This window comes from Carcharhinus amblyrhynchos, chromosome 23 (genome assembly GCF_965287045.1).
Source record: "Carcharhinus amblyrhynchos chromosome 23, sCarAmb.v2.hapA, whole genome shotgun sequence".
Taxonomy (NCBI): Eukaryota; Metazoa; Chordata; class Chondrichthyes; order Carcharhiniformes; family Carcharhinidae; genus Carcharhinus; species Carcharhinus amblyrhynchos.
The window spans coordinates 42,429,282-42,445,302 of NC_137346.1; the positions used below are offsets into that span (position 1 = coordinate 42,429,282).

General features: G+C 43.4%; 1 protein-coding gene across 1 annotated transcript in view; it reads left to right on the forward strand.

Annotated features, from left to right (window-relative positions):
- styxl1 (serine/threonine/tyrosine interacting-like 1) overlaps nt 1-16,021 on the forward strand; it is a 41,480-nt gene that overhangs the window by 2,933 nt on the left and 22,526 nt on the right. Inside the window, exons 2-3 of the mRNA XM_080211098.1 lie at nt 7,655-7,716; nt 12,023-12,122. Of these exons, the coding sequence (XP_080067224.1) occupies nt 7,655-7,716; nt 12,023-12,122 (162 nt within the window). The remainder of the gene's footprint in view (nt 1-7,654; nt 7,717-12,022; nt 12,123-16,021) is intronic.

The window sequence follows — 16,021 nt, forward strand, 5'->3', positions numbered from 1 at the left end:
GGGCCTAATGCACTGTCTGGGATTCTTATGACCTTGAACTGTTGGAGAATGAATGATTAATAGATCAGATAGGACAGTTTTTTTCCCCCAAGAGTTTTTTCACTTTCATTTTGGACTGCTGGTTGCTGTTTTCGTGAAAAGATTGGATGCAGTGTTCTGTCTCTTTTTTTTTGCTCTGGTGTTTTGACTTGCTGTTCTGATTTCAAGCTCGTGTGTGTCAAAAAAGCTGCAGAATCCAACCAAAGGACTAAGTTCCAGCATCACATAAGCATCCTTGTTTTCTGTGTTAAACCTGTGACGGGGTAGGTTTATATTTTTGTTTGGTTGGAACATCTTATTTAGTTGCTATGGTTTACACAATATCATAGAATCCCTGCAATGCAGAAGGAAGCCATTCAGTTTATTAAGTCTGCGCCAACAACAATCCCACCCAGGCCTCTCATTGTAATCCCATATAGTTACCCTGCTAATCCCCTGACACTAAGGGGCAATTTAAATGGCCAATTCACCTAACCTACACGTCTTTGGAGTGTGGGAGGAAACCGGAGCACCCGGAGGAAACTCACGCAGACACGGGAATATGTGCAGACTCTGCATAGGGAATGACTCAAGCCAGAAATCGAACCTGGGTGCCTGATGGTGTGAGGCAGCAGGGCTAACCACTCTGCCACCAGGTTATGGTTGTTTTATTTTCTTGTTTGTAATTGGTAAAGGTTATTGCTATTCTTCTTTCTGTATGTTAACTGAATTCTTAAATAAACATCGCTTGATAAAAGCTCCCGAGTGGGTCATTTGAATCATACCTGAAGTAAAGCATCTCATGCTTACCCCAGCCAAATTCAAATTGCAAAACGTATGATCCAGGCGGACTTCATGAAACACATTGGAGTTTCTGAGCTGGATTATAACAATATCCCTTCTCATCCAACTTGTCAGCTCTTGATGCACGTCGTTCTTCATCATTACCTCTCACTTCACTGTGGTTATCGAATAGCAATGCACCCTATCTATCGAGTCATAACCACTTTCAATGGCTTCTCTGCTGTCAGAACATTACTAATGTTCTCCAAGAATCTATCTTTGGCCTAAAAACAGAAAATGCCATAAATACTCAGCAGGTTATGGCAGCATCTGTGGAGAGAAATTGGGTTAATGTTTCAGGCCTGTGTCCTTTCATCAGAACCCAGAAAAGTCAAAATGTCATAGATTTTAAGCTAAGGGATTGGAGAACAAGGAGAAAAATAAAGTCAGTGATGATATGAAAGACAAGAGAGATTGAACAGCACAAATTAGTCTTCCTGAAAAAAAAAGAGACATGCTGTTGAGGTTTTTCATCTTGCACTCATCTAAATAATTAGTAAGATATTTTCAACAGTAAGGCGGGGAACAACAATTTATACTGTATGAGATGAGCGTGCTGATTAATTGGTGGGGGTATTGTTCCTCCCTTACTGTTGGAAATTTCTTGCGAGCTATCCTCTTAGATGCAAGACAAAAAAACTTTGATTGCATTTTTTTTTAGCAATCCTCAAGTTCTATGCTACCAAATGGCTATTGGTTAGTTTTACAAATTCAAAGGGAAGTAGACCATAATCTTGGTGTCCATTTTGTTTCCATTGCCTGTTTCATTTTTTATTTTCTTTTTGCTTGCAGTCAGCAACATGATTGATTTAGGCTCATCTTTCATGTATTTGTTTCTTTTCTTGTCCTATCAACATTCTTTTCACCAGCAAGGTCCACCAGAGCGATTCTTCGTTCCTTACATCTGCAAAAGTTCTGTCTGTCCCATCCTCTCCTCTTCAAACAGACAACCAGCTTCCTGCTTGATTGCTAATGCAAAAGCAATTTTTTTCTATTCTTCACAGCAGTATCCACTTCCCTCACTCTCTGTAAGTCTCTTGTGTCTCTGTTGCCACATAGCAGCTGTTATTTTTTGCTGTGCCAAGATGTAAAATCTGTAACTTGATTTTTCAAAAGGCTTCAGCTTGGGGTTCTTTCCCCAGGATAACCAGATCACGTGGGCCTATCTCCAAGCAGAAATTTAGTATGATCCCCATCCCCATTTGGAACATTACATCGTAAATTGAAGGAGATTTTAAAGGCTGGAGCAGGTGTTGTGTCACAGCAGTAATGTCCCAGCCTCTGAGTTAAAAGTTCACTCTTTAATTTTCACTTCAGGAGTTAAGGACCAAGGAAGATGGGTTCGTTATTGGTCAAACAGATTGATTTATCAATAGATAAATCCTACCAACTTAGGCCAAGAGCCGGCACTATGAGTGGGAGAAATTCCTAGTCAGCAGGGAAAGAAAATTGGATGCTCTACCATCAAATGTGCCATCTACAACATGCATGCAAATCCACAGCAATTCTGCCTTGTTGAGAGGCCAGTTGGCTGGACAGCTCATAGAGTCAGAGTCATAGAGGTTTACAGCATGGAAACAGGCCCTTTGGCCCAACTTGTCCATGCCACCTTTTTTTTAAACTCCTAAACTAATCCCAGTTGACCGCATTCGGTCCATATCCGTCTATACCCATCATATCCATGTAACTATCTAAATGCTTTTCAAAAGACAAAATTGTACCTGCTTTTACTACTACCTCTGTCAACTTGTTCCAGACACTCACCCTCTGTCTGTGAAAAAATTGCCCCTCTGGACACTTTTGTATCTCTCCCCTCTCACCTTAAACCTATGTCCTCTAGTTTTAGACTCCCCAATCTTTGGGAAATGGTATTGACTATCTAGCTGGTCTGTGTCCCTCATTATTTTATGGATCTCTATAAGATCACCCTTAGCCTCCTACGCTCCAGAGAAAAAGTTCCAGCCTTTCCTTGTAACTCAATCCATCAAGTCCCAGTAGTATTCTAGTAAATCTTCTCTGCACTCTTTCTAGTTTAATAATATCCTTTCTATTGTAGAATGACCAGAATTGCACACAGTATTCCAAGTGTGCAACTTCAACAAACATTCCAACTCCTGTATTCAATGTTCTGACCGATGAAACCAAGCATGCTGAATGCCTTCTTCACCACTCTGTCCACCTGTGACTCCACTTTCAAAAAGTTATGAACCTGTATACCCCTCAATCTTTGTTCTGTAACTCTCCCCAGTGCCCTACCATTAACTGAGTAAGTCCTGCCCTGGTTCAATCTATCAAAATGCGTCACTTCGCATTTGTCTAAGTTAAACTCCAACTGCCATTTGGCCCAATTGATCAAGATCCCGTTGCAATTGGAGATAACTTTCTTCACTGTCCACTGTGCCACTTAGTGTCTTAATGTCATCTGCAAACTTACTAACCATGCCTCCTATATTCTCATCCAAATCATTAATATAACTGACAAATAACAGAGGGCCCAGCACTGATCCCTGAGGCACACCGCTGGTCACAGGCCTCCAGTTTGAAAAACAACTCTCAACAACCACACTCTGGCTTCTGTCAAGAAGCCAATTTTGTATCCATTTAAATACCTCACCCTGGATCCCGTGAGATTTAACTTTATGCGACAACTTACCATGTGGTAGGTTGCTGACATGAATTAGATTGGTACCAACGTATTGAGGTTCAATCCTTGTTCTGGCTGGAACGAATCTACCTCTGTCAACCTGCCCCTCATACTTTTGTAGTTTCTCTTGGTTTGAATGAAAGACCACAGTTTCAGATTGAACTGCATTACACATAAACTTCATGTAAAATTCTTCATGTTATGGTCATTCTTCCACAAAGTTCCTTTTACATCAAGATGATTAATTAGCTGTTTCTCATTGCACAATATTAGATCTAAAATGACCTTCCAGACCTGAAGATCCCGCCAGTGGGAATGGACAGAAAATCCTGCCTACTAAAACAAAATTGAGTTAAAGGAAAGGGAAATACGTTGGGTGGAATTTTGTAAAATGGGCAAGAAAGCAGGAGGTTTCTTGTCTTTTTTTCAGCAAGGTAAGTAATGGGAATTTATGGTACTCTGCGCAATACTGAGGTCATTGCGCACATGCCCCAATCTCCCAGTATACTGTGTGTACATAGTATACTGGGAGATTGATCACTTCTCCCCAGCCCTCCTCCCCACCCTCCTTCATCCAGATGGACATTGCCCAATGGACAGTGCCAGGCTGGCAATGCCAAGACTGCAATGTCCCGGGACACTGCCCGGTGCTGCCCCCGAACACCTGGGGGCTACAATGGCCTCCAATCTCCCTGGTGAGGTTATCATACCTGGTCCCCATTGTGGGGAACATCTGTGGTCCTTGCTGGGCAGGACCTCGACTGGCGAGAGGGCTAAGTTAACATGGACGATAGCGTTCCAGATTATTGGAAGCAACGTCGCACCTTTCCTGAGTCAATTGACTGGCATGACGAGCCAGTAAGATTGCTCCCAACAATTGGATTCAACTTTCAATCTTGGTATTGGTCCTTCATTGCTAAGTTTTTAAATGTGTCATTACTACCCTGATGATATTTCTCCCACAATTCCACGTTCAAATCTCTTCAGTTCATTTCCTACCTATCCGCAGCCCTGTGATTGCACAAGTGAAAGTCACCAATGCCTTAATTTATGATGTAATCGTGTCTATTATCCGACTTGTCATGTTGATTCCTAGATATAAAAACCAATATCCTAGTTAATGCCAAGGCTATCTTCATATCCCTGGCATCAACAGCTTTCACTCTTACCTCATTTTCACTTGTACTCTGAGCTGCACTAATTCCAATGCGTCTAAAGCTCCCCCCACTACATCCTGTCTGCCACCAGCTCTCTCATCAACTTTGCCTTTGCCAACTTTCATTACCTTACAGACTGCAACATTTTTCCTAAATCATTATCTTCGTTTATAAATTCCCATCCCATAGCTTAGTTTTGGATTCTCCTTCAAGCCCTGTGTTCTAAACCTCTGTGCCCACTGGTCTTTTTTCCAAACTGTTTGTGCTCAGAGACTGGCTTTAAAGGCATTATCAATAAATCAAAACTAGTTGCAAATATTTCATTTTTATTACAATAGCATACACTTCATGTAAATGTCAGATTCAAGCCCCACTCCAGGCTCTGACTACATTATCTAGGTTCACACTTGTTTATTCCATCTAAAAAATTTCAGATTCCCAATTTCATGCTCCCCAAGAGAGGGACAAACAAGACCCAAGTTGACAAGACATTGATTACCATTTTGGGCTTGATCAAACAAGATCGAAGCTGACAGGATAAGGTGTTGCACCCCGTCCTCTATTTCATCTAAAACGTCATCTTTGCCAAAAAGCCAAGATGGCTTTGAAAAACTGCATCAGGTGATGTATTGGTTTAACCTCATCGGCCACCCTGACCATTGACTCTATCCTAGTTTGGCAAACATCCATCACAGGCATCAGCACACCCGAAGTGCAATGGGCTAGGCTCGTCCACTGCCTGATCAGTGACTCTCACCTGCCAGGTACAGGACTAAGATATTTGGATATGATGTTAAACTGAGGTCCATCCGCTTGTAGATGTGGAGTATGTCTCCGAGTCACACTTTTCTATGACACACTTCTAACTGACCTTGAAAATTAGAACAGGAGATATGCTGGCATCTACATATAATAAAGGCTATGTATTTACTTTTGCAATATGAGGGCTTAGTGCTGACATTTAACGTCCAAAGCATTGGTTAAAAATTCAAGAATAAGATGTGATGAAAACAATTTGACTTTTCCTGAATTGTAAACCAGGAACTTTGATGATACACTGTGTGTTTTGAGGTGTGACACTGTTATAAAAGCAATCTATAATCCGAATCACAACAAGCAAAATGAGAACCTAGGCTTAGTGCCCACCTCCAAATACTACTTCCATAAAAGGAATCTACACAAATGTTAAAACAATTGTGTTTGGCAATAAAAAAAACATTCAGCTGAGGAAGGAGCAGTGCTCTAAAAGCTCGTGATTCCAAGTAAACCTGTTGGACTTTAACCTGGTGTTGTGAGACTTCTTATTGGGTCCATCCAGTCCATCTCCACATCATTAAAAAAACACACAGATAGCAACAAATATAACTTACAGAAAGCTGTATTCATAAACCATGAACAATGCTGCAGGAGCTTTACATTATAAATTTCTAAATCTTAGATTTTTTAGGAACAAATAAAGCATCTCATTAATAATAAACTAAAAGCAAAATGCTGCAGACGATGGAGTCAATCAAAAACAGAAAATGCTCCAGAAACTCAGCAGGTCTGGCAGCTTCAGTGGAGAGAGGAGATAGGGTTAACATAAGAACATAAGAAATAGGAGCAGGAGTAGGCCAGCTAGCCCTTTGAGCCTGCCCCGCCATTCAATAAGATCATGGCTGATCTGTCGTGGCTCAGTTCCACATTCCCGCCCTCTCCCCATAACCCGTAATCCCCTCGCTTATCAAAAACCCATCAACCCGCGTCTTAAAAATATTTAGCGAGGCAGCCTCCACTACCTCAATGGGCAGAGAATTCCAGAGATTCACCACCCTTTGAGTGAAGAAGTTCCTCCTCAACTCCGTTCTAAACCGCTCCCCCTTTATCTTGAGGCTGTGCCCCCTAGTCCTACTGTCCTTTCTAATCAGGAAGAGTCTCTCCACCTCTATCCTATCCATCCCATTCATCATCTTATACGTCTCAATGAGATCTCCCCTCATTCTTCTAAACTCTAACGAGTACAAGCCTAGTTTATTCAGCCTCTCCTCATAGCTCAACCCCCTCAACTCCGGTATCAGCCTAGTAAACCTCCTCTGCACTCCCTCCAAGGCCAAAATATCCTTGCGTAAGTGCGGCGCCCAAAACTGCACACAGTACTCCAGCTGCGGCCTCACCAATGCCCTATACAGCCGCAGCAAGACCTCCCTACTTTTATATTCAATCCCCCTCGCTATGAAGGCCAGCATCCCATTCGCCTTCCTGACCACCTGCTGCACCTGCAGGCTGGGTTTTTGCGACTCATGCACAAGGACCCCGAGGTCCCTCTGCACCGTTGCCTGCTGCAGTTTTTCGCCACGTAAGTAATAGTCTTTCCTACCGTTATTCCTACCAAAGTGGACCACCTCACACTTGCCAACATAAAATTCCATTTGCCATTTCCTGGCCCATTCGCCCAGCCTATCTAGATCCTTCTGCAGAGTCTCCACACCCTCCGCGCAATTTGCCGTTCCACCAATCTTGGTGTCATCAGCAAATTTCGACACCATACACTCGGTTCCCTCCTCCAGATCATCTATATAAATGGTAAATAGCGTTTCAAGTCCATATGACTTTTCTTCATCTCATGTCTTTTTTAAGGTGGCCTGGTGGTACAGTGGTTAGCACTGTAGACTCACAGCGCCAAGGACCCAGGTTCGATTCTGGCCTTGGGTTTGCACATTCTCCCTGCGTCTGCGTGGGTTTCCTCCAGGTGCTCCTGCTTCCTTCCACAGTCCAAAGATGTGCCGGTTAGGTGGAGGATTGGTCATGGTAAATTGCTCCTTAGTGTCAAGGCAATGGGTAGTGTAAATACATGGAGTTATGTGAATATGGCCTGGGTGGGATTGTTGTCAGTGCAGGCTTGATGTGCCAAATGGCCTTTTTCTGCACTGTAGGGATTTAGAATGAACTTGCAAATCTTTTGTCATTGTAATATAAATACATACTCAACATAGCTTTTTAAAATTTGTTACAGATGTACGAACCAAACCTGAATACGATGAAAGTCACGTGATAACAGCCAAGAGAGCAAAAAGGGTAACATTTTTCTTTTTGGTGATAGAAGAAGAAATAATTTGTATAACGCATCCATCTTATGATATCTCAAATTCATAAACAATGTTCCTCTCGATTTTGTGGTAGACAGAATGTCTATTTCGATTCACGGCAGCATCCTATTATTGGAAAATACTACTCACGTAGCTACGGCATAATAGCAATGTGAAACAGTTTGTTTAACCTGTTTCCAAATTTTATTTTGTAAAGCAAGTTGAGATATTTCAATGGATTACGTTTGAAATTTAGTGGACAAACAAGGCAATCAACTGGCCCGTAGCAATGTCCTACAAACAACGAACACATGACTAAGCAGTTACCATGGCTTGAATTTTCTGACTCCACCATGGTGGAACCTGCCACGGGACATTTTGCAGCCCAGTCAAAAGGCCATTGACTTTGGCAGGACTGGACAACCTGGCAGCAGGAGAGGTGAAGGGAGTGCTGGAAAATTCCACCCTATGATTAATGGTATTAATTGCGAAAGGAGATTTTTCCAGAAAACCAGAAGAACTCCTAAGGTGTCCTGTGTCCACCCCAACACACAGGCCTAAGTTTAAATTTTCATCCAAATATCTCAGTACAAATTGGAAGCGCCAACATAGAAATGTGCTTTGGGCCTGCAGTGGGGCTTGATTTGGTGACCTTCTGATGCTGAAGGAAGTGTGCCACTACTGAACCTAGCTGAAATCTAGTGAAAGCCAAGTATTTATGGGTGGCACGGTCGTTAGCACTGCTGCCTCACAGCGCCAGGGACCCGAATTCAATTCTGACCTTCAGCGACTGCCTGTATGGAGTTTGCATATTCTCTCTCTGAGTCTGCGTGGGTTTACTCCACATGCTCCAGTTTCCTCCCACAGTCCAAAGATGCGCAGGTTAGGTTGATTGGCCTAACCAATGCTAAATTGTCCCTTAGTGTCAAGGGGACTAGCAGGGTAAATACATGGGGTTACAGGGATAGGGTCTGGGTGGGATTGTTGCTGTGCAGGCTCAATGGATTGAACGGCTTCCTTCTGCACTGTAGGAATTCTATGAGTCTATTCACAAAGATGTGTCTGAAAATCATCAAGGTCCACAATATGTCATGCACAAATACAATACAAATGACCACAGGTCAACACAGACACACAGGGGTTCGAGCTTAGTTTTTGTCTGTCAGACATGCGCACTCAGCGGGTCTGGAAGAAGGCACAAAATGCGCTTCCGGCTGCGATCAGCCCCAGAACATAATTTTGCGCTGGCTTGTCAATTAACAAGCAGTCAGCGTGAAACACAAGTTGGGAAAGGCTCAGCCCTGCCAGGGCAATGTGAAGAGCATGGGCACTGACAACAGAGAGGGTGTGGGATGGTAATTCTAATGGGTTCCATCAGGGGGCAGCCATTACGAAGCTGTCTCAAGAAGCTACAGATATGTAAAAAATAAATTGTGATAGCAGAAGGACTACAAACACTGTCTAGGCAGCACATTCAAACACAAACCTCAGTCCCCAGACAACCTCTGAAATTTCATTTCAGCCCTGATAGCGTGGATAGAGGATTGGTTGTTTAGTGTGGATAGAGGATTGGTTGTCTAAGCATTCTCCAAGGCGGCCTTCACGACACACGACAGCGCAGAGTCGCTGAGCAGAGACTGATAGCCAAGTTCCGCACACATGAGGACGGTCTCAACAGGGATCTTGGGTTCATGTCGCACTATCTGTAACCCCCGTGACTTGCCTGGGTTTGCAAAACCTCACTTACTGTACTGTCTGGAGACAATACACATCTCTTTAACCTGTGATCAGTGCTCCTTCCACTCACATTGTCAGCCACTTCAGGTCTTGAACAGCAGGTTAGGTGTAAGGATTCGCATTTTAATCAGTAATCTCTAAACTGTCTGTGCTTTAAATGCTCTGTCTGAGGCCAGAACTCTCCATTCACCTGACGAAGAGGCTGTCCCCTCGAAAGCTTGTGAGAATATTATCAAATAAATAGGTTGGACTAAAACCTGGTGTTGTCAGACTTTTTACTGTCTAATAGGAGGCAGAGAGTTGGTATCAATGGGTGCTATTCTGATTGGCGGTTGGTGACTAGTGGAGTGCCGCAGGGATCCGTTACCATTTAGATAGATGCTCTGGAGGAGGGGGCTGAGTGTAGGGTGACGAAATTTGCTGATGACACAAAGATGAGTGGAAAAGCAAATTGTGCGGAGGGTGTGGAAAGTCTGCAGAGGGATCTGGATAGGCTGAGCGGGTGGGCGAGGACCTGGCAGATGGAGTACAATGTTAGCAAGTGTGAGGTTATCCAGATTGGCAGAAATAATAGTAGGAGGGATTACTATTTAAAGGGTGAAAAGCTGCAGCATGCTACGGTGCAGAGGGACCTGGGGGTCCTTGTGCATGAGTCGCAAAAACCCAGTCTGCAGGTGCAGCAGGTGATCAAGAAAGCGAATGGGATGCTGGCCTTTATAGCGAGGGGGATAGAATATAAAAGCAGGGAGGTCTTGCTGCAACTGTACAGGGCACTGGTGAGGCTGCAGCTGGAGTACTGTGTGCAGTTTTGGTCACCGCACTTGCGCAAGGATATTTTGGCCTTGGAGGGAGTGCAGAGGAGGTTCACTAGGCTGATACCGGAGATGAGGGGGTTAGACTATGAAGAGAGATTAAATAGACTGGGTCTGTACTCGTTGGAGTTTAGAAGGATGAGGGGGGCTCTTATAGAGACGTATAAGATAATGAAAGGGATGGATAGGGTAGAGGTAGAGAGGTTCTTCCCGCTCAGAAAGGACAGCAGGACTAGAGGGCACAGCCTCAAGATAAGGGGGGGGTAAGTTTGGAACGGAGTTGAGGAGGAGCTTCTTCACTCAAAGTGTGGTGAATCTCTGGAATTCTCTGCCCGTTGAAGTGGTGGAGGCTACCTCACTAAATATATTTAAGTCACAGGTAGATAGGTTTTTGACAGGCAAGGGAATTAAGGGTTATGGGGAGAAAGTGGGAAAGTGGATCTGAGCCACTTCAGATCAGCCATGATCTTATTGAATGGCAGAGCAGGCTCGAGGGGCTAGATGGCCTACTCCTGCTCCTATTTCTTATGTTCTTCTACTTCATCCTGCTCTGGTTTGAGGTTGGAGATAAAACGTAAAGGCTGTCTGGCCAATCAGCCCTCCAGCCAACTGTAAAAGCAGATGGGCCTTGTAAAATGGTGTTCAGTTGGCCTCTTAATAGACTAAGTTGCCTGCTTAATCATCAGCGGGTGTGCTTCCAACATGCATGTGCCTGCCAACCAAAATATTGCACGAGTGTGAGATGACATCGGGGCATGCTCCCAGGTCGGGTGCATCCCTGCACAAGCAGTGTAAAATCCTTGTTATAAACAAGGAAAACCTTCTGCTCCGGCTGGACAGTACAAAAGAGCGGATTATAATTTCTGGATAAGAGTATGGTCGTTTCAGACTTGATTGAGGAAAACGTTCTTCATGCAGAGGGTTGTGATTCTCTGGAGTTCCCTACCCCAGAAGGCTGGGGATGATCAGTCATTGACCAAATTCAAGATCAAGACTGGTAGGTATTTAGACACTAAGGGAAGCAAGGAACGTGGGGATAGTATGGGAAGATGAAGTTAAGGCTGAAGATCAGCCATGATCTGTTTAACGATGAAGCCATCTCACTGGGCTTCATGATCTACTCCTGCCCTTTTCCTTAAGTTCTATTTTAAGTGACGGAATTCAAAGGTGAAGGTCGGAATGTTAAGGTTGTTCACGCTCGTGGGATTTTCCCTTCCTGCTTCAGTGAGTAGAGATTTGGCTGGTACCAAATTCTCCAACCTCACTGCAGCAGGAGTGTGGTATGAACGGCAAATAAGATTGCGCCCATAGCATTCCATATAACTAAATGAAGATCAGAGTAAGAAATTATAAATTAGGAAAATGTACTAGTGGAGTTTGCTTTCTCATTAACTAAGTCCAATCTTTGAGGATTGTGTAGTCTCATGGTAAAATATAATTAAGGATCTGCTTTGTAAGAAGACCTTCTTGTGACCGTCCCATTCCCAGCATGTCAGAATATTAAAATATGCCCCGTGATGTCTAAATGTTTAAATATATTTTTAAGTCCCTTTATTAATGTCTGGTTCCAGTCTGAAACAGCCAGATATTGTTAGCTTTATACCTTGATTGTGCTCAAGGTCTTTTGTCTCAATTGAAATATTAGGCCCTCGGAATGGTGCAATGTGATGTTACTTGTGTTCCCTACATTTCCCAAATGGATTTATATTTTATACAAATAATTTTGTCATTAATATTGCTTTACAGGATGAGGATGACAATTATTTGCTACCACAGGATATAGACCTTGAGTGTGTAAAGTATTGTGTGGTATATGATGGGAACACAAAATCTTCCGATGAAACAGGTAATGTACAATCAACACATAATTATAATGGTTTGGATGCATTTAAAAAGTTATAGTATTATTGATGATGTTGGCCCTTGTCACAACTTCAAAGATGACTTATTGCAGCTTCAAATTATAAAGGGTTTATTATCAGCAATATTTATATATGTACACACAAGGGACTGATAGAACTGAATACAAGTCTACTCTCTCCACCTCCCTGGCTTCAACTAAGGTTCCTCTCTGAACCAGGACACATGCCCTTGCACCGAATTGTCTCGACTTCTTACACTGCCTGTCCATAAGGCCCGGCCTGATCACGTGGCCCTCACGGATCACTTCCTTAAAAAGGCCACGCTACCACACTCCTCCTCCCCCCCCCGACTCCTGAGTTCACCTATGAATGAAACAAAAGGGACATCATTAAACATAGAATTTAATATCACAACAAGACATCAGGGACACCGCGGGGAAAACCCATTGCATGTTCAGTTGGTCAGGAGACTTCTGGATCCTGGAGTAATGTCTCATTCGGTACTATGATCTTTGGTGAGTGATGAATCTGTGCGGATAGTTGCAAACGGCAAACTCATCAATCCGGGGTCGAGATCCTCCTCTTCGGCTACGGAAACCACTGGTTTGCCCAGTACCACATCTATAACAGGAATCGCTGTATCAGTAACTGATAACATGGGTCTACCACAGGAACGCCTGTTGATCCACTCTATTTCTTTGTCAGGTGGGTACTCCCAACCACCTGATAAAGAAACAGCCAGTTCCGAAAGCTAGTGGTGTTTGCTATAAATAAACCTGTTGGACTTTAACCTGGTGTTGTGAGACTTCTTACCGTGTTTACCCCAGTCCAACGCCCGCATCTCCACAGCAAAATTCCTGGCAGAACTAAATTATCAACTTGGAAAACTCTGTCCTTTTGTTTTGGGGAGGCTTGTCTAACGTCCACTCTCTCTGCCAAATCTGGAAATACCAAATCCAAGCGTGTCTGGAAGCAGCGTCCCATTAATAATTCAGCTGGCATGACGTGACCCTTGTGATCACATTGTGTGGTATTGTATGGCAACCAGAAACTTGCTAAACGTAAAGGCACTGGCCTATTAACCTGTTTCTTCATAAATGTTTGAACGTTTGTACAGCTCATTCTGCTAAACCATTGGAAGCTGGGTGGCAAAGTGCTGACGGAACATGGCAAATACCATTTGACTTAAAATTTCCAAAACACCTCCGCTTTAAATGCTGTGCCATTATCTGATAATAAGACCCCTGGGATGCCATGCATGACAAAAATTTGTCAGTTACGGTTGTGGCCGTTGTAGACGTCATCAATTAGACATCTAACCATTTAGAATGTTCATCATCCAGAACGAGGAACATATATCCTGCGAAGTCTATGTGCAGTCTTGATCACGGCCAACCAGGCCACTCCCAAGTATACATATATGCCGATGGTGGCAATGCGTGTTGGGCTTCACAAGTCGGGCACTAGCTGACCATTCTTTCAATTTCTTTATCGATGCCCAGCCACCAAATATAACTTCAGGCGAGTGCTTTCATCCTGTTTTCTTCAGGGTGTGTATCCTGCAATTCCTGTAATAAAAGCTGTCATCATTGGACTGGCATTATTACACAAGTCCCCACAATAACACACCGTCCTCACATGTTATCTACATCCTATGCTGCTGGTAAGGTTTCAGTTGCTCTGATTTATCATATTGCTATCCTTGTATCTCCAACCTCTTAACTTTTGATAACAGTGGGTCCCTTTTGGTCCAAGTTTTTATATGGGTAGCGGAGACCAGTAAAGTCTCTATCACGTGCAGCACCTACACTATTTTTTGTGGGACCAGTGGTGAAGGTACTGTCTGTGGTAAGCAGCTGACTGCATCTAGATTTGATACTTGCATCCCTGATTAATGCTGGAATAAGTAGCTGTACACAGCTAACCACAGAGCCCATCTCTGTACCCTCACAGAGGCAGTTGGTGGCACTGGCTTATCCTCATAGGATAAACCAACTATGGCTTGTGAAGTGATACAGTAATATCTACCATATATATCTTGATGAGACATCTTTGCTACATATATTGCCACCAGCCTTTCTTTCTCTATTTGAGAATACTTTTTTTCTGTGTTTGATAATGTTCTTGACCCAAAGACCTTCTATTCCATCAGGAATTCTGTGGGACAAAACTGCTCCCACTCCATGTGGTGATGCATTACGGGTAACTACCAATAGTTTGGTTGGATCAAAGTGTACAAACAGTGCAGACGACTGTAAGGCCGACTTTACTTTGGTAAATGCTTCAATCTGGGCTTTTCCCCATTTCCAATGCTGATGCTTCTTCAAAAGCTGGTGAAACGGGGCTAAGATTGCAGACATAAATTGTAAGAATTTGCCATAATAATTCACCATTCCTAGGAATGATTTTAACTTCATTTTTAGGCTGTGGTATTTCCTTAATGGTTTTTTTTCATCCTCCAAAGGAAGCAGGCCTTTAGTGTTTACCTTGAAATCTAGGTTTGTAACTTCTTCCACCTGGAAAATGCATTTCTCTCATTTCAAACAGATGCTCACTTCTTTAAATATTCTCAAAACTTCCTCTAAGTTTAAGCTGTGTTCCTCCAGTGAGGCTGCTGTAATCAGGACATCATCTCGATAAACCACTATGTTAGGGATGCTCTGTGATAAACTTTCCATTGTATGCTGGAAAATGGCAAGGGCTGTCAAGAGAAAAAGATTGAGGAAACAAACGTAGGCCCTTTACAGTCAGAAATGGGAGAATTCATAACAGGGAATAAAGAAATGGCTGAGGAGATAATTCAAACTTTGCTTCAGTCTTCATAAAAGAAGACTTGGATAATGTACTGTAGTAGTGGAAGGGTCCTTTTCTAGCTGGAGGTCTGTAACTAGTGGTGTGCCGCAGGGCTCGGTACTGGGACCTTTGTTATTTGTAATATACACAAATGACTTGGAAGAGGGAGTAAGTGGTGTGATCAGCAAGTTTGCAGATGATACGAAGATGGCTGGACTTGCTGATAGTGAGGAGCAGTGTGAGGCAATACAGCGGGATATAGATAGGCTGGTATATTGGGCAGAGAAATGGCAGATGGAATTTAATCTAGATAAATGCAAGGTGATGCATTTTGGAAAAAATATGTAGGGGGGAGTTACACGATAAATGGTAGGCCTATTAAGAGTATAGAAATAAGAACATAAGAACATAAGAAATAGGAGCAGGAGTAGGCCATCTAGCCCTTCGAGCCTGCCCCGCCATTCAATAAGATCATGGCTGATCTGTCGTGGCTCAGTTCCACTTTTCCGCCCTCTCCCCATAACCCTTAATCCCCTCTCTTATCAAGAACCCATCAACCCGCTTCTTAAAAATATATAGTGAGGCAGACTCCACCACTTCAACGGGCAGAGAATTCCAGAGATTCACCACCCTTTGAGTGAAGAAGTTCCTCCTCAACTCCGTTCTAAACCGCCTCCCCTTTATCCTGAGGCTGTGCCCCCTAGTCCTACTGTCTTTTTTGAGCGGGAAGAGTCTCTCCACCTCTATCCTATCCATCCCATTCATCATCTTATACGTCTCAATGAGATCTCCCCTCATTCTTCTAAACTCTAACGAGTACAAGCCTAGTTTATTCAGCCTCTCCTCGTAGCTCAATCCCCTCAACTCTGGTATCAGCCTAGTAAACCTCCTCTGCACTCCCTCCAGGGCCAAAATATCCTTGCGCAGGTGCGGCACCCAAAACTGCACACAGTACTCCAGCTGCGGCCTCACCAATGCCCTATACAGCTGCAGCAGGACCTCCCTACTTTTATATTCAATCCCCCTCGCTATGAAGGCCAGCATCCCATTCGCCTTCCTGACCACCTGCTGCACCTGCAAGCTGGGTTTT